The 20,293-nt window shown below is 36.3% G+C and overlaps 1 protein-coding gene across 1 annotated transcript; it reads right to left on the reverse strand.

Annotated features, from left to right (window-relative positions):
* Positions 1–220: 220 nt before the first annotated feature.
* On the reverse strand, positions 221–4,790 carry LOC136219960 (translocase of chloroplast 101, chloroplastic). The gene has a single exon (XM_066007580.1). The coding sequence runs from the start codon at positions 4,485–4,487 to the stop codon at positions 357–359; it is 4,131 nt and encodes a 1,376-aa protein (XP_065863652.1). The 5' UTR covers positions 4,488–4,790; the 3' UTR covers positions 221–356.
* Positions 4,791–20,293: the final 15,503 nt, after the last annotated feature.

The following is a 20,293-nucleotide window of genomic DNA, read 5'->3' on the forward strand; positions in this document are numbered from 1 at the left end:
CACTTGCCTTAATCGGTTTTGTTAATTCTTAGTTTTTCCCTTTCTTGTTTGTTGCTCTTTTTAGCCTTCTTCCTCTAAAAAGAAATTAACAAGTTCTTTACTTTAAATTTTTTTTTGAGAAATTGCTATTTTGGACACACATTAGGTCCGAGATTTTTATTAATGGGTTTTAGTGAGGGAATTTTAGTCTGGAGAAAATTCCAGATTAAACGGGAAGCCATTAAACAATAACAGAGAAATGCATATCTATTTGATTATAATAAATCATCTAGCTTTCTTATAATCATGAAGCTAAAGCAATATTACATCTAATTAGGATTTGATGAAACTCTTCAAAACTCAACTAAAAGCAGTAATCAATCAGGAAAATTTGAGTTTCTTGCAGCAGAATCAGGGAAGAGAGTCCTTACAATGGATGCTAAGATTGGAAAAATGCAGATGGCAGCAAGTTGAAGTTCAGAGCTGCTTGTCTTGATACTAATCTGTCCACTTTGCTTGTTGTTCATCCCAACGCGGATCGCCATTTTTGAATTTCGACCAATCGAGAATTGAGACTGTAAGTTAGCCACTACACCTGAATCACTTCTCCATTTCATCACTGAAAAACCTAATGTGGATTGATCTTGATTTACAGGATAATCTTTGCTCTTCAGACGAATTTCAAAGTTTGCTCCTAACGCTGTATCGCCTTTCGATCTCACTGCACCGGCACTTCCCGCCAAGGCCAACTGCTTCCCGAAGGTAATCTGATCCTCGATTTTGAGACCTGTGGCTACATTTTCCCCTGACAGAGTAAGGCACAAGCCAGCAGATGTTTTGTTTAGCTTGAAATTTTTGAATTGTGTTTCGGTTCTGAGGATATATGCAAGCTGCCTTCCGATGTTTTGAATGTCGAATCCTGCCATTGTTGATCCGTTTTCGCCATGTTTTGCACAAATAGAGGAATCTAAATGAATGCTGAAATCTTTCTTATCCTTTGTGATTTGAACAGAAAATGCACCAGGGAACTGATCAGCAATGACGAGATTTTTTTCGAGATTGACACCATCATATCCAAAATCATGGTCCCAGCCCTGCGTGTCAAGAACCGGCCGAATCAGGACCTGCGAAGTATGTTCGAGTGCTCGGTACCTGTATGAAGGATTGTCACTGTCAAAGGAAAGTGGAAGGGAAAACTCAGGCATGGCAACAGGTACAGTTGCTGGACCTTCTTCCTCTTCCTGGTTTACTACATTTTCGCTACTATCTTTGAGTTTTTTCTTGAGCTCTTTCAACCTTTTTACTTCCTCTTTTAATTGTTTCTTTTGGAGGAGATTTACTCTATAATCATACTCTTCAAAATACGCTTTCCTTTGCTCTTTGCTGAGCTTATTAACCATTGATTTCTTCAACGGCTTGAATGGTGGAAGCTGGTCATACTCATCCTCGTCTTCTTCATCAGAATCCGATAAATCCAGCAATTCCACATCTGAATCAACATCATCTCCACCCTGCTCGGCTGTGAGCTTCAGATGAGGACGAGACTGCAGCAGAGATGACAACAAATGTGGTACGGGCAAGGAACGAAGCTGGCCAAACAGCTTCCTGTGATCGAAAGGATTCCGAGGCTTGTTTATAGAATTAGCTTCTGATAAAATCTTCAATGAATAGCACAATAGCAACAATTGGAGTCTCCAGCTTTGTCCATTGCTTAGGATACTTTCTCCGTCTTCATTCTTTCGACATGATGGATGATTCTCAACAAGAGCTACTGGATGCATCATACTCGAATCCATCATACGGATATCGCCAACTGCTTGACTAATCAGCTGCTGAACAACATGGGATCTTCGAGCAACGAATGTCTCGAAACTTAGAGGTGATCCGTATGGTCCATCAGGAGGAACAGCAGCAGCATGAGTCAAAGTGACGATGACATTTCGCCATATCGATGCAGTGAGGGAATTAGTGACTGAAGATAACAATGGCAGATCATTCAAGTCTCTTGCATATGTGTCTAGCCGATCAACATAGAGGACAACATCAGGAGGGAACCTCTTTATTATCTTCTTTATAGATGCTAATGTTTTCCTGTTTGTAGCTTCTTCGTTTACAGGGAATCTGAGACCCGGCGAATCAAGAACTCTGATCCTAACTCCATTAACTGTCCCAACAATCTCCTTAACTGTACTTGTGGCAGGTTCAAATGCATTGATCAGGACTTTCTTTTCACCAAAAATCGAATTGATGGTCGCACTTTTCCCCACTCCGGTTTTCCCTATAACCAAAATGTTCAAAGAGAAGTCTAAATCATCATCTTCCCCTACAGCTTCAAGTTGCAAGGCTGTTCTCTTCGCTGCTTCAAGGCTAAATTCGTCGCTAACATGTCCTCCTGCAGCTAGGACCAATCTATATAACACTTGTGCTACGACAGGATCTTCAGGCGAAAGTCCTAATCGCTGAACAAGCCTCAAGAACTTCACCCTGATGTGTTGTATCTTTTCGATAAGCTTCTTGTCTTCCTCGCATATGTTGTTATTCACAACATCCTTGACTGTATCTGATTGAGATGCTTTTCCCACAGTGTCGAATGAGGAACCTGGATGCTCAACGGAAAACACTCTACCATCTGCCGAAGTTAGAGTGATCTTGCCTCCATCTAATTCAGCCCCAGCTGCTGCTCTTAAAAGAGCAGCAAATGCAGCAGGGTCAAATAAATGTTTTCCTTTATGCTCCTTATTGATATCCATTTCTTCATCAGAATCAGAATCAGAAACAATCTGGCCATCAATATGATCATGGTTATCGTCAGCCACAGCAATAGGAGCATAACTTACCTCCAATTCTGCATTAGAAATCAAACTTTCCTGCACTCCTGTTTTTTCTGAATCAAGGCTCACTTCTCCTACATCTAAGGAATTGGTACTTCTCTCTAATCCATCTGCTTTGGACACTTGAATCAAATCCACATTCTCCATGGAATCAACACTAATAGCATCATCTCCAGGTGCAATAGATTCAGATGTTTTATCTTCTAGTTTCTCACTGTCATGAACACTTCCATCAATGATCTCATTGATTTCCAAACTTGTAGCTTCCTCTGCTTCTTCAGGCTCTGACACAATTCTCTGTACAGAGCCATCAACAGGATCAATTACAGCTTCATCAATATTGTTAGAACCATCATCAACCTCCAATTCCTGTAGCTCTGCCAAAATGGTATGTACCTGGTTCAATTCATTTTCATGGGTATCAATAAAAACATTAACTGCTTCACCAATTTGTTCCTTCCTCCCACAATCACTACATTGCTCAGACACATGATTCATAAAATCAATCTCCATGTTCTTTGCATTAGGCTCATCTCCTACATTCAGTTTAGTAGTTTCCTGCCCCACATGTCCATATAGCAACCTTTCTTCTATAGAAGACTTGCAATCATCATCATCATCATCAAGATTTGAACTTTTTTTCAACACATCTTCTTTCTTCTCCGCCAAATCATCATCCTTAACCAATTCAACCGAAACAGAATCATCAAAAACATGCTTCACATCTTCATTTAACTCTGCATTTTCTTTCAAAATCGCCTCTTTCTTCTCCACAAAATCATCGTCATTATTAACCAATCCAACCGAAACAGAATCATAAAAAACATGCTTCACATCTTCATTAACCTCTGCCTTTTCTTTCAAAATTGCCTCTTTTTTCTCCACCAAAACATCGTCCTCAACAGATTCAACCGAAACAGAATCATCAAAAACATGCTTCACGTCTTCATTTAACTCTACATTTTCTTTCAAAATACCCTCTTTCTTCTCCACCAAAGCCTCGCCATAACCTTCCAACCCAACGACAGAGGACTCAACTGAACTTAAGTCCAATTCAACACCGTTTCCAACCTTCTGCAACAACAATTCATCTTCTTTATCTTCTTCAACATCAGAAACTCTAACCCTAGGTGCACTATCCACTCTAGCAATAACCCCAATACCAGCAAACCTTCCATCTTCCTCTCCTCCACTCACCATTCCCTCATCATAAATTAACTCATCAAAATCATCTTCATCCACTGACACTTGAGCGATGGGCATTATACCCGGCTGCAAATTCGGACCACCCGATTCAACAACAGGGTCAAACTCATCAGCAACACCACTCTCCTCTTCATCCATCACTGAATTTCCCAAACTTCCTCCATCTGTGTCAGCCACAAAAGGTCTAGAAAGTTCATACTTAACAAAAGGGCGAAAAACTTCACGGTTTTCCTCGTCTGCAAAAAGCTTCTCCGAGGCACTTTCGAACTCTTCACCACTAGCATACTCCTCAAACTCGGACCCAAAAGCAATACTAGTAGAAGCATCGCTATCACTATAAGCGTGTTCAGTTTGAGACTCATAATCAGAAGAATCATCTTCCGCAGTTATAGGAGCTCTGACAGGAAAAGAACTGGAAAGTGAAGTAGAACCTTGTGTTGTGGAAAGGGGGACATACGGCTTTGAAGCCATGGATTCAAGCTATTGTTTATGAAGAAAAGCAGCAGACAAAATTGAAAAGCTAAAAAAGGTGTGTTTTTTTAATCTGGGTATTATTTATTTGCAATGATTCTTGAATTATGGTTAGTGTTTTGTTGAAGATTGAACTTGGGGTTTGGGGTTTTAGGGTTGGTGGTGGGTAGGGAGATAGAAAAACCCGCCGCATACAAAAGACATTGAGGTCGGGATAAGAAGATGAGGTTTTTGTATTTTGAATCGAAGTAAATATTCCGTTTTGGAGTGTTGTAGGAAATCATACACGTGACATGGATGATACGTAAATTAAGGTTTTGTCTCTTTTGTGGTTGTGATGTCTAGGTGATTATGTTGGTGGTGTTGTGTAAGCAAATTAGCCATCCAAAACACAACCCAGATAGGGAGTGTTCAAGCTGTCTTACTAGTAATCACAAACTTTCCTATTGGATTTGAACCGTCAATTTGTTTATTTTTGGGATAAGGGTGAAAATTACCTTTTACGTTGCTAGAAAAGTTAATTTGTTTTTAATGTACAAAATAGGTCAATTGAAAGCTAAAAAAATTAATTTGTTTTTAATGTACAAAAGAGGTCAATTAATGTTTCAATGTTACTAAAAAAGGTTCAAAATTCAAAATTCTAGTACTCCATTAACGGATTCCTACTAAAAGAAAATCATAGCACCAACTTCTAATAAATTATGAAAATTATGACAGCCTTTAAATATATATATATATATATATATATATATATATATATATATATATATATATATATATTATGAAAATGTTTATATCTCCATTAAATACTTACGGAAAGAATAAGTACAACGAGAAACATTAAATGTAAAAAAAAAAAAACCACAATGAAACGAAAACGACTATAAAAAGCATAAAAAAACTCATAAAAGGTATAAAACACACTGAGAAATAATAAAACATATATTTCATGGTTGTAAAAAAAAACATATATTTCATGGAAATTCAAATCCGCAGAAAAATAACTATAATTGAATCTTCATCATTTAGGTCATTTCGAACATTCAGATCTGAGTCATTTTTTTGTTACAACCACGTAGATATATTGATCCACGAATAAAATAAATCATTTCCGCTCTTGCTAAATCCGAAAAATGTATAAATAGCATAATAATAAAGAGTGGATACAATTCAAACAGATAAAAAGAACTAATAAAATATATAAATACTAACTAAAATGAAAATTCAAGAAAAAAAATATAGTAAATCGAACCTAATAAAAGGAGGAAGAAGGAACTTCCTTCTTCCTGCTCAAAGTAGATCCACAAAAATGAGAAAGACTTGAAGACTTTAACAGAAGGTATGAAACCTTTTCTCCTTCTTGGACCCGTAAGTTTCAGACAGAGGTCTCCTTTCCTCTTGTTGATGACATTTCGCATATCTAATGCCACCATATTCATAGTCACTAGAGGGGGAAAAAGATTTTCACTTACCAATGTTGCTTGCTTTTTCTCTAGGAATTTAAGGATTCTCTTGTTGATCCTCTCATTGGACAACATTCTTGAAACTCTAACAATTATTGATCTTATGATTCCATGAATCATGATACTTGTAATATGTTTTTCCTCTTGCTTCCTCCTTTATTGGTAATATATGAAGTGTAGGTAAAGTAATAACTTTTCTTTTAGGATAAAGTCAAAGAAAGCACTAGTCTTGGACACATCAAAGTTGAATTGTGCATGTTTATCATTGAAAGATTTATTTGATGCTTCATGTCCTTTTGTGAGCTGGGATAACAAGCCACTTCCACCTTATGATATATTTATTGATAGTAGGTTCTCATGGCACTCTTCTTTCTTTGACTCTCTTCCCTTAGCAGATCTGTGTACTATATCACCTTGGCAGCTAACTCATAGAAGTCCTTAAACTCCATCCCTTAGAACTTCTTCCTCGGCTCGATGTTAAGTCCCATCTGGGCCATCTTTACATGCTCTACCTCTAGGAGATATACATTTCATTTGTTCCTCATCTTTTTGAAACGAGCAATAAAGTGGTTTGTTATTTCTCCTCTCTTTTGAGTAAGCCTAAAATGTTCAACAACACATACTTATGGCTCTGCTCGAAAGAATTGAGTTTGAAATTGTCTCTCCATATCTTGCCAATTCATGAATGGAGTTCCTAGCAAGAATAGCACACCAAATGAAGACTGGTCTGTTAGAGAATTTGGGAAGAGCCTCAACCTAATATGGTTGAAGTTATGATAGTTGTCAAGTTCTCCATATTGGATTGTGAATCTCGTTACATGCTCCAAAGTTCACAAACCATCTTCCCACCCCACCCCCCCCCCCCCCCCCCAAAAAAATGAGAAGTCAGGTACTCTGCATCGTTTTGGATAAGGGTTCTCCATGTCAATCACATAAGGGTATGGCTTGTGGAACTCGGAACGACCAACTTGATGGAGGTTAGGCCCATGCAGCTCTTGCACAACTTCTCTAACTGCCTCCATAGTGAATGGGGGAATATGTTGAGGGATTCCATTCTTCTTGTGAAAATAAGACAGATGAGGAATCCTAGTGTTCCTCTCATTTCCTTTATAGTTTCCCCTTGCCAATAAGATACTTCAGAAGCTATATGGAAAATAGAGTCATACCTATCTGCTTTCTTGTTGGCTTCCCTTGCCTCGTTCAACTCTACTCTCATGACCTCCATCTATCTGCATGCTCGGCCCTGAGGACTTTCATAGACTCATTGACTGAGCCTATATTGTAGATAAGTTTTTTCATGATTTCATCCATGAACCTTCGTTGATCATAGTAGATAGAGCCGATATAGGCTTCTATATGTTGGTCTAATGTTGGGGTGATGTGTATTGGCTCTATTAGGTTGTAGCTTGCGTCTATTAGACCTCGATTCCTAGTCGGTGGAGCTAAAGAAGAAGGAATGTCTAAGGTTGGTTGGATTACAAAGCTCTTCATTGGAGTCATTGTGTAAATTTATTCATTCCATGCTCACCGAACTATATATTATTGTAAATATGAACTTTTCATCTTTAATAAATTTATGTATAAAATAAAATAAAATAAAATAAAATAAAAATACAGTTTTGTAAAAATATTAAGATTCATAATATTGTTTAATGTTAATTTGAAAATATTATATTAAATAAAAAAATTAAGAGAATAAATAACAGTTAATATATACAAATATAAAAATATTGATGTATATATACAGCACAAATTTCATTATGAAATATGTTGGTTAAATTTGAAAAAATTAAAATGATAAGTTTTTTATTTATTTATTAAAGGAAATTTCATATACAAAAATAAATGATAAAAAGTTAATTAAAATAAAATCTAACCCATCCTTAAAATATATGTATGAAACTAAACAGTAGATTAAAACCCAAGGACTAATAAGTTACTTGGCCAAATAAATTATTATAGATCCAAAATTATCAATATTATTTCACTAGTAAATAGTATAATTCGCGTTACTTTTTACTGATAATTTTGACTTTTACCTCTGTTTCATGGGACAAGATGTAAAAATACTTCCAACGTTTATAATAAGAAGCAATTTTACTTCTAACGTCTTCTGCACCAATGAAATTCGGATATTTTGCCTACAAACTCGATCATTCTTTCAAAAATTGTTATCATAACTATTTACTCCAAAAGGGGGCGATTTGAAAAAATTAAAAAGACTAACTTTACAAATTATTCAAAATATACTGTCTAAGTTTGCAAATTAAATACTAAAACATAAGTGTTGTATGACTGAAATATTGACTCACACATACTTTAATTGCAAGATTTACAAAGTAAAGACCCCTATTTGCAAACTCTTAAACTATAAAGACTTTCTTTATAAATCGGTTAAACCACAAAGTTTATTTTTATACTTTCTCTATAAATAACTTGTCAAAATATCAACAACTAAGCATGTTACATATAAGTTTTTTTTTAGAAGAAGAAGAGAAGAAATCTATTACATATAAATTAATTATCAAAAAAACTGTTTAAAAATATTTAGTGTGTTATTAACACAATTAAAAAAAATATCCAAAAACATAAAACTATTTTAGTTTATTGATAAATTTATTTTAACGTTGAGCTTTTAAATTTTCTATTAGGTAGAATTAAAGTTAATATTATTTGAAAATGTATAAAATTTCACAGAATAAATTTATATTACTCCAAAAATTATAAATTTAAAACTAACTCTTTTTCAATTATTTGATGTGTTATATTATCTATAAGTCCAATAATTGGTCCATAATTCAGCTTTAATCTTTCTTTATTTTTAATTATATGAACTCACCCTACAAAATTTATAAATTATTGCTTGTCAATTCAGGATTTAACCTTATTTAATAAGATTAGACACACATTATGGAGAAGTTAAACTGAATTGAATATAAAAAATAGTTAATTGAATTATTAGTCGAATTGAATTATTGATTTTTTTTTTTAGAAAAATCAAATCGCATTGGACTGAATTTTATTTAAAATCAAACTAAAAAATCAAATCATTTTCAGTATTTATTTATCTTATTTTATAAAATGTAAATACAGTAAATATATGGATAACTTTTTTTTATCGTAATGTAATATAATTCGAATATAAGAACGAGTTCTCAGATCACCTCTTGTAGTGAAAAATCTGTTATTACAATGGAAGAACAAACATTGATTGCATATCAGTGGTCATGTATCAGATACAACCGAAGCACACATAGGAGCAGACATGAAGATCCATAAACTAAAAACGAGCGAACAACACATATAGGGGTGTGCATCGGTGAGGTTTAAATCGTATACCGAACCAAAACAATTGAATTCGGTTTAGTTTTTTTGATACTTTGATTTGGCATTGGTTTTACTTTTTGGTGCATTTCGATTTCTGAATTTTCGTTTGGACGGGCTGGAAATGATTTAAATTTGTAAACTATTTCGGTAGGCGGGTTCTATGGATAAGCTATGAGACCTTATTATTGTGCGGCATTCGCGTCGCCCACGTCGTGCGGGTGTACCCCTAACCCGATGGTTAATCAATTGCACACCCCCTGCGCGTGAGAGAGCCTTTTCCCTAGTAATTGGTTAAAAGCTTGTAAAGTCAATTTACTTATAAACTAGTTAAGTTTCTTCTTTCTTTTCTACGTGGGATGTAAATGTTTAATTTCATTTTATCTTGTTCCACACCATTTCAAGTGGTTCACTTTGAGCATTAATTTCTCATTCATCATTTGTCCGTTTTGAGTTTATAATATATTTTCAAAAAGATCTTATGGCATAGAATACATTGATATATATCAATTTATTCTGAATATAATTTATCCGTTATATATTTAAGACTCAAATTAATAAAAAATAACAAACCAAAAGTTGTTTATAATTTATTTTGGATATATATAATGTATAAAAATAATTTTAAAATAATTATATATATTTAATGTGTATAAATATTATTTATTTATTTATTTATTACGTCATCCGGTTCGACCAATCCGAATCATCCGATCCGACCAAGTGACCTGTGATCCAGTTATCAATCCGGTTTGATGTGCTGTCCGATTCTGATAACATTGCGAATTACACATATTCTATATTATTTTTTAAACCATGTCAAATTTCCTAGACTTCCATGCATCTTTGAAAGAATAATCTAGGAAAGTATGGAAATACAGATCTGCTACATAATGAATTAGAAGTTAAATACTTGAGTAGCCAGTTTTTATCTTCAGATTCATGTGGACTTAATCAGTTTCATCTGGGGCAAGTTACAAATTTTTTGTTCATGTATCGGATAAAACAATTTACCTTTTAGAAAGTTTAACATTGATAAATTTGATCAATTTCAGATATAGTTGAAAAATACATTTCTTTTATTTCTATTTTTTTTATCAGTTGCATATTGATTAGTTTAAAAAGAAATAATTTTATGTTTTTGTGATTTAAGAATAAGTTTTTAGAAATGTGTTTAATCTCTAAAAAAATATTTAGATTTTAAATTTTTTTTATCCAATAGATGCAACACGTGATTTTTTTTTTATTTTTTTTACGTATATACATATATCCCACAATACGTCATCGGTAAATTATAACATGATTCATGTCTAAATTTTAATCTATTTACTCTAAATTTTGATCATTCTCAGTGAGTCTCTTGAACTCTCTCGCTTTCTATTCCTTCTTTCCCTTGAGATTTCATCAAAAATCCAAAGATTGTTGGAATACATGTACGTTTCACCATATTTTATATACTTTCACCTTCACTTATATCTACATTTGCAATAATTTTATATTCGATCACTGTTCACTATTGTCAACATGTTGTGATAGATTGATGACATGGCATTGTGTACAAGGATTAATGTGATTGGACTCGGTTAGTCGATTTTGGGAAACTTTATAGGGGACTGTTCCCAATATCCCCTGTTGGGATTACGTCATGTGTCGCAACATAGCATAGCACAATTCTAATGGGGATGTTGGGAACACTCGGTGCCTATAATAAGTTATCCAATTTTAGCGGTTAAAGTGTGTTGGTCCCTTATAACGTTGCAAGTATAGTTCCAAGGGGGGGGGGTTAGGAACTATTTAAACTTTTTACTAAGTTTGGGCAAACTTCTTTTCTTAAGAGAAAAGGATTTAACAGCGGCGCTGAGTGATCAGTAAGATACTGGCTTAGTCAACTGGTGACTAGGTCAGTTTCTTGACTTGAGTCAGGAAATAGCACTTAAAGTCTATTCCTGAGCTCAGATGTTTGATGTGCACAACTCAGCTTGACCTCTTTACTTGGTCAGTTTTTGGTTATTTAAGCAAGCAATATATATAAGGAGTTTAAGGTAAGAAATACGTTACTCAACAGATTTATCCAGGTTCGGCTTCTTCTAAGCCTACGTCCTGTCCCCGGAACAAGTTCCGAGATTTCAAATCCTCTACTGAGCTCTTTAAAGGTAGAGCCTCAAACCTTTTACAATCTTAGCAACTGAGTATAACAAGAGTACCTTCCTCTATACCTCTACTCAATCCTAATCTTTCGCTGAGTACTATAACCGAGTACTCAGCCTCTCCTTTCTAATCTCTAGAAATGATAAGTGTTTATCCTAAACAATGATTGCTAAGACACCTTAGATGATTGAATAATCACTCTAGACTTTTACACAAAAGATATTGAATGTAGTGTAAGGTTGCTTTGCTTTTTGCTTGCAGAACTTTGCGTAGAGATTTGTCAGCGTAATGGCTTGATCAAGTTCTATATTTGAAGCTTCTGATGGCACTCTATTTATAGAGACGTCTGGGCATCGCTCATTTTGAATTTCGAAATAACCGTTGGAGGGAAACGGCTTCCTGTCGTTGTCATCCTGACTTGCTCAAAGCTCTCGGCCAATCAGATTTGAGTATCTTCTGTCCTCGGTCAGCTTTAAGACAGCTCAGCAGAATGTCCCTCCTTTTATGGTAAAGTCAACTGGACAGCATACTGTGTCGTCTGAACTTTACCCGAAGTGGAAATACTTTGTCTGGAAGTTTTTTCTTGTCAGCTGTTGTCTTGTACATATTGTCGAATCTACCCAGCAGCTTCATCTTGAAGTTGTTCCCGAAGGTCTTCTAGATCCTTCTTTCGCTGAGTTTCGTTTTGTCCAAAGCGACAACGTTTTGACAAACGCGGGTCGAGTTGTACTGAGTTGTTTGACTTGGGCTTTGACTTCCGTATTGGGCTTGAGCCTTTTGATTCTTGTGTCTTATAAACAATTTTAACTCAACATTGAACAAACACATTAGTAGAATAAATCAAAGCATTTAAACTTAGTGTGTTTAGAATATTTTACTTAAACAATTTTGTCAAATCAAAATTATGTGGAAAAGTGTTTCAACAAACTCCCCCATTTTGATGTTGGCAAAACCATTCAGCGAAGAACTCAGTATTGAGCTCCCCCACGATGGTTGACCTAATATACTTAGCAAACTCCCCCGTAAGGGTTGAGCTACTGACTTAGTTTTACTCTTAACATTTAAAGGTGTAACTGAGTAAGTCTAAGGTCAGTTTTCAGATATAGGTAAGTCAATGGAACATATTCTATTTTACTCAGTATTAAGCGGAAGGTTTTATCATTTAGAGGGCGCTGAGAAAATTGTTGTTCAATGAGTTTTATAAGACAATGTTATATAGGCATATAAGTCAATGTCAAACATGTTATCAGTATTGGGTTTAATCAGTAAGTTTTGTAAGCTTTAAACATAGCTGATTTAATTGAAGATACACTATAACATAATACACATCATCGTATACAAATAATTCATAACTCAGAGTTTTGAACGGAAGATGCAAAGTATTGATATTAAAAATAGGTAGTCAGTGTTTACAATCAACATTTCAAAGATAGGCAAAAAGAAATACAGACTACATACTTAGCCTATACTGAGCTAGCCTATATATCTATTTCTTTTTCTTCTGTTGGGACTGACTTGACCCATGATGTGTTCTCGCTTGTTCTCTCTCCCCCGTTTTGTCAGCATCGGGAGGAGGAATCCTAAAGCTGTCGGTTAAGACGGCCCTGGTCAGTTCGTTGTACAACGCTTTAAGGCGGTCAGCGCTTTCATTTACACCATAAAAAATGGCAACTCCTTGATCTGCGATTTCATCGGGTATATTGAGTGAGGCAGCGCTGATCATACTGACGATGAAGGCTTCAGACTTACCAATCCATATAAGCGCATCAGTCAGTCCAGTAATGACTTGATGAAAGGTTTTGAGTAGGTAGGTGTCAAAGTACTGACGCTGAACATTTGTGTGACGGATGTGATTGAAGGTTTGCCTTGTGATAGACAGCATCTCGTTTTGTTTCATTGCGTCAGTGTCCATCTCTTGCTTGTTCAGATTTAGCAATCGAACAGCTTCACCAATTTTCTCCACTGAGCACTGAGAGTAAGAGACCATTTGCTCATTGGTCTTGAGTTGCTCGGTGTGAAGCTGAGCAAAGAGCATCTTTACCTCATCAGAAGTTGCATATCCAGGGTTCACAGCTGACAAGTTCTATACTTGCTGTTGTAGAGAATTTAAGTGTTGCACAGTTGTCAGCTGGATCTCAGCCAGCTTGGCAATGGAATCCTGCTTATCTTGCTGTGTTTGATAGGAGATGATGGCGTTCAGCAAGTCCTTGAATCCCTTAACTTCGTTGAGAAGCTGAGTGACCTGGGAAAGCTGAGTAGTCTCAATAGTTGAAGACCCAGCAGCAGCAGGAGTCGATTGTTGAAGGTCTTTGATCAACGCTTGCACTGAGTCGATTATTCTTTTGCCGGACTCAGTGGCATTCAGATAGCTTTGAGAGCCTTCAGTGACATCAGTGTGACCGGTAGGAGGAGGAGTCAAAGGAATGACATGGTCAGTGACTGGAATGGTGTTTTCAATCTGCACTTGGTTCATTTGAGTATGAGTTTGATCGGCAGATAGATGAGTTAGAGAAGTAGCGACGCGAATACTGTCTGTGCTGATGGGGGCAGATGTGTTTGGAGTCAGCACAATGCTGAGATGGACAGCATTGACAGCACTCGTCTCAACCTGACTTATTGAGGTGGCAGAAGCATTTTGGTCGGCATGTTCCTGTTGGGAAGAAACAGAGGCTTGTTTTTCGATGGATGTCGCAGGTTTTCTACCAACAAATCCGAGTTTTAGAGCATAAGGGTCTTTGGTTGGTTGTTGAATGGCAAAGGTAGGAAGAGTTGATAGTTCAACATGAGTCTCACTGACTTCTTTCTGACTTGCCTTGATGAGTTTTCTTCTTCGAGGAGGAGGAGGATTGTCAGCTTGAATAGACTCTCCTGAGTGAGAAGGAGAAGTTTCTTCCTGATCATGATGAGGGAGGTCAGTTTGCTCTTGGACTTGATCAACATTGTGTTGGTCAAGTTCTTGGTCTTCTCCAGTAGCCAACCCAGTATTGGCTTGCTCAGCTGCAACCTCACTGGTTGTCTCCTCATTATCCTCAGTGTCATCCTGACCGCTGGTTTCTTCTTCTTCATCATCTTCTGAACTATCACCATCTAGTTCTTCCTCAACTTGTGCAATAAACTGGTCGTCCAGATGCACCTCTTCTTCTTGGTCCTCAGATACAGTTCCTAGACATTGTGTGAAGTGAGAGTCACCTGACACAACAATGTCAGTAGGGATAGCATCGAGGGGAGTCAGTGTAGAAGGCTTCTGCTTCTTCTGAGGTTGCTCATTAGTGTCCTCAGTTTCAGGTTCATCTTGCCTGCTCCTTTTCTCAGCTGACTTAGCAGCTGACTTCTGCCTCTTAGCTGGAGACTCGGCGTCTTTTGAAGGAGTCTCAACAGCTTTTCTTTTCCGGGAAACTGGGGCCTTAGTCCTTCTCCCTTTCTTTGGGACAACAGTTCCCTCAGCTTTCTGTTCAGCACTCGCAGCAGCAGCTTTACCTTTCTTCAAAGGCTGCCCGAACTTCAACGCTCTCAGCGAAGCTGCTGTGATCTCAGATCCTCTAGCTGTTTCTTCATCAGTCAGGTCTATCTGATGATCAATGAGGATCCTGGTGATGAGTGATCCTAGCCTTAGAGTACCGGTACTCCTTTGGAAGCCAGCAATGAGGAATACTGGCATGTTGATCGGTTTGTACGTCAGCATATGCCAGATGAAGCATTGCTTGAAATTTGTTGCTGATGTGGTGCCGTTAATCTTAGGATAGATAAAGTAACTCAGCAGATAATGAGCCATCTTCTGGTGCTGACCCGTAGATGAAGCTGAGACTTCTCCTGAGTGGCCTTCAGGTTTACAGAAGTTGACCTCGTACCCAGTACCATCCTGATCTCCTGATCTCCTTAGCCTTGCTCCCTCAGTTTTTAACTTGAGAAAATTTCCTAGGTAGAGAGGGTTGATGAAGATGGTTTTCTCTTTCACCACGGTTACTAGGTAGTCCTGGTTATCATTAGCAACACGGAGGTTGTGGTAGAACTCCTTTACAAGGTCAGGATAAGTGGGATCCCTAATCGAAAACAACTCAGTCCATCCATTCTGTGAAATCCACTCACTGAAGGGTTGTTCGGACTATACGAAGGCTTCAGATACCCATCTTGAGGGCTCAACCTTCCATTCTCGGACGTTTTCGAAGACCTTTGAATAGGTCCTCACTTTTTCAGGCTTTCCCTTACCAGAGGAGGTTTGGCCAGTTTTTCCTTTGCTCGGCGAGGTGAGCTTGGTAGATTCCGGCACAGAGGTTTGCCTGGAAGTTTCATCGGAGCTGGGCTTAGGGTGGCCAACACCGGAGATGTTGAAGGAAACTTTAGTCATAGTTGAAGAATGCGTTTGGGAAGCTTTGAGAGTGTTTAAAGAGAAAGCTTTCTGTCGCACCCGTGCCCGAGGATCACGAACTTTATATATTCGATGTAGCTCTCGCTCTACTGGTTTATTAACGGTGATGGACAGTCCCTCTAGGGAGATAAATCCAATGGGTTTTTGAGTCGCCACCAATCAGTTTGACGGTCTGATTGGACACCGATTTGATTCCGAATTGACCCATTCGAGTAAGCTCGGATAAGGTAATGGTCTGCGGTGATTCTAAGCTCGGTTTCCGGTTACGTGTAGGGAAGAGACGCAATCTCACCCTACCCCGCCCGATAAATCGGTACTGTTGTATTTTTATGTGCTTGTTTTACGTGCTTGTGTTTACTATTGCTTTGAAGGGTCATTAATTGTATATATTCAAACCATTGACAACGCTCCCGAGGTTTTTGTCGTATGTTTATCGGGATCACTATCCAGTGATCAACATGATATGGTCGTTATATAATCGCTATACAACGATCGAATATTAAACATAATAATGTATGATTTATCAATTATTTGTCGTTTATTTATTTAAATCATTATTCAACGATTTAGATAATCGGATTTTATAATTACTATCCAGCCATTAAACCTGATGAAATAGAATTATATATCATTATATTTCATAAAAATGAATATAGAAAGATCATTGTATAATATATGATCTTATTATTTATCCGGACCATTATCCAATGGTTTGGATAATCGAGTTAATTTGTAACCGCTATCCAGCAATTAAACCCGATATATACTAAAATTATCGTATTTTTTATTATTAGTATATAGTTTATTAATTGCTTATCGAGACCATTATCCAGTGATCCAAATAAGCTACTCACATTATTATCGTATTATAATTGTCATACAACAATTTAAATCCGATAAATGAGACTAAAACACAAATTATTCTATCATTTGAATAAGGACTACTATTGTCAAAATTTTAATTAAAGACTAACCAATCTAACACTAAACTAAAATCTAGTTCATTTGAGTTAACAATAATTAGCTAATTAACCTAAACCTTAATTGAACTAAAATAATCTAATATGAATTATTTTATTTTATTTTTGTAGAAACAGGAAAGGAAAACAAACAAACAAAGAACATCTAATATGAATTATAAATTAACTAACTAAATTATTTATCCATTATTAAAGAGAATGGATTAAATTGAAGCTTAGATAAGAGAAAAGAAAACAAAACGAATGGGCTTTAAGTTAAATAGGGATGGTCTGCCCTGAGTTGGATTTGGGCCCAAAACCCTTGACCCGGTTCGAACCCCCCATTTTAGAATTAGGGATCCGTAATGTCTGTCTCTCTCACTCTCGACATTCACTCGATCTCCTCCGTCTTCCAGCCTTCACCATCTCTCTCACCGCTAGTTGGTTCTAGTCGCAGCGGCGGGGGTCTTTTCATGGAGTCTGCCGGTGATGACTTCGTCTGAGGAACGACGATGAGGAGGCGCTGTACTGGTCGGTCTTTATTTCCGACGGTGAGGGATGTTCCTCTGGACCGAACGGAGAGAATGAGCGGCGTCGCATCAGACCAGCGTCGGATTGATTCCGGCAAGAGCTCTTATTCCGTTTATTTATGGGTGAGTTTCTGCGTTCCCTTTCGTGCGAGGTCTAAATTAAGGTCTTTTTTGGTTCAGAGACTTGAATATAGATTACAGGCACATCCCAAACAGAGGAAGGCGTCCGCAGCAACAGAACGTTTGGTTTCGTTTTCTATGGTTCTAGCTAGGGGGTCTCATCTCCCTTATCGGTAAGTTTCTGTAACCTCACCTCACTGTATTCGTTTGATTTTTGCTGGAAGTTTCGATTAATGCTTACAATGTGATTGATTTCCTTTGTTTGAAGCTTAAATGAGATTGATTCTTGTATGTTTAAAGCTTAGATGAAATTGATTTCCTCTGTTCAGGAATTGATTTACAGGCTTAGGCACATCACACGTTGTTATTCTCTAATTTTTATTCGAAGCAAACTTGAACTACTGATTATGATTTCGTGGATGTTTATGCTTGTTTTTTTGGGAATTGTATGTATATGGTTGTGGTTCTTTGGTTGTTCATTTTTTTCTGGGTCATTCATGATAATAGGTTGGGTATTTCGATTATCTTTTTGTTGGAATGAATTCAACAGAAAAGGGTATTTTGAAGGATTTCTATCAATTTTTGGGTCTTAGCTTTCTAAAAAGGGTAAATCCAGTGGTTTTTTTCTTTTACAATTTGATGTTATTTTGTGTCCTTGTTACTTGGAACTTTAAATGGGAAATAGTTATTTAGTAGATCACATTTTACACCACATGGAAAGAAAAGAAAAGGCTACATTCTTCTAATCCTATGATGGTTTAAAACCTCACTAGAACTCCGAACAGATAAATGAGTGGGGGTTGTTGAGGCTTTAAATTAAACAATGTGCAAATAATAAAGCTTTAAAAAAAATAGGAATCATGATAGTAAACTTAAACATTTGACATATACTGAAACTAAAAGATAAGAACTTAAACTTGCAATAGAAAGTTGTATTGTATTACCAACCTTACAAAGTAGGATTGATTTTGAGCCTGGAAATCCTTAACAGGAGTATTGCTTTCCAATTACAAATAGAACAGACCAGATCACCTAAAGCTAGAACTCTCTCTACTACAATAGAACAGACTAGATTACCTAAAGCTACATTTTTCAATCCTAGGATGATATAACTTTTTATGTTTCTGCTCTTTTCTTTTGCTGTGTTTTTCTTTTTCCGTTCTAATATTCTTGCCCCTCTTTTCTTTTGCTCTAATCTTTTTTCTCCTTTTTTATTCTAATGTTAATGTTGGTTCCTTTGTTTCAGGTGCCAGCCTCATCCATTTATAGATGACCAGGGCATCCAGTGATTGAAAAGGGTTGTCTTGTTGTGATGAATTGTCTTTTCTTCTGCACTGCAGTGGCTGGTTTCAAGGGCTGCCCAATTTTGGCTCCTTCTTCTCTTTGGACTCAAGCCAAGTAATGCACTTGTCCCTTGTTTCAGAATGGCTGTTTCCAAGATGGTTCAGGATGCAGGGGCTATCTTCAAGATGTTTGTCCTTTCTTGTTTGAATTTTGGATTGAAGATTGTTTTGGCTTGTATTTCAGTTGGCTGTTGTGTCTGTAAAACCAGGAAATTAGTTTTTTGTAAATGTAAAGTCTTATTTAATAAAGGCATTTTATTGTTCTTTTTTATACTTTTTTAATAGCCCAATTTTGTTCACTTGTCACAAGTTGATTTAGGAAGCTTATATTCTAAATATATAATTTACAAACCAAAATCATCTTTAAAGCAATTATTTACACTTTAAGAATTGATTTTGTAGGAAACTTTACATTTAGACTATAAAGATTTTCATTTTAACCCTAGAACAAGTGAATTAAAATTAGAATATCAAATTTAACTATTTAGATAGGAATTTAATTTAATTAACGAATTATATTTGAGGCTTGACAAAAAAAAATTTAAATCCACTTAGAATGTGATAAATTATGTCTCAAATATAATTTAATACATTAGGAAATATATTTTTATTTCCATAGATTATATTTCGGATATAATTTAATAATCATATTGAAATATAACGAATCGATATAAAAATACGATTTCTCTAATAAATCATATGTGAGATATAAATTTCAACGTTAATATATTTTTTGGATTTGTCAGAGTTTCAAATAAATTTCGTCAAAGTTTTATTTTATTAAAAAAATGGGCGGACAAAAATGGGTATCTACACTTTCTTTGCCTTAGAATTCGGTAATCGTAAAGAATAAAAAATGGGGAATTACCCATTATTTATAGAGGTGAGGTGTGGTGTGGATTTTATCGAATCCATGTGTCAGTTTTGTTGAAACACCTTTCCACAAGATTTTGATTTGACAAAATCATCCATGATTAAAAGGCAATTAAATTTAATATGCTTTGATTTAATTGTACTAATATGTTTGTTCAATGTTGAGTGCAAAAATATATGAGTAAATAAGACAGGACAAAACTCAGCACAAGCAAAGCTGAGTGAAGAAGGAACTCAGCATGGAAGAATAGAAGCTGAGTGGAGCGGAACTTAGCATCAGAGGATTTCTTCAGAATTATCCGAGTAGAACGGAACTGACTAAGAAGAAACTCAGTACGGAAGTTGACAACATTCGAAGATAACGAATAAAGCTGAGTGACAGTCAGGACAGCATGAAAGATACGTTCACTAAAGGACAAAATCTGCCAACCTTCTGCGCCAATAATTGAAGCCTCGAAAATACAAATAAGGCAAATTCCAAGAATCATGGGACGATGGATTATTGGTAAAAGACAACTGTCACTAAAAGACGAAGACTGAAGGAAGAAGAAAAATCTGACGCCTGAAGAAATCAGAGAAAAGGAATGGCAGTACAATCTGGAGCCGACCTGCAAATGTTCCCCAAAAGAGCCGTTTTGGATTCAACGGCTAAATCATTTCAAATGATCCAATCTTCAGAA

This window comes from Euphorbia lathyris, chromosome 2, assembly GCF_963576675.1.
Source record: "Euphorbia lathyris chromosome 2, ddEupLath1.1, whole genome shotgun sequence".
In the NCBI taxonomy this organism is placed as follows: Eukaryota; Viridiplantae; Streptophyta; class Magnoliopsida; order Malpighiales; family Euphorbiaceae; genus Euphorbia; species Euphorbia lathyris.

What these genes read in the sequence shown, in the direction of transcription:
- LOC136219960 (XM_066007580.1), bottom strand. Translation starts at nt 4,487, where the DNA reads ATGGCTTCAAAGCCGTATGTCCCCCTTTCCACAACACAAGGTTCTACT.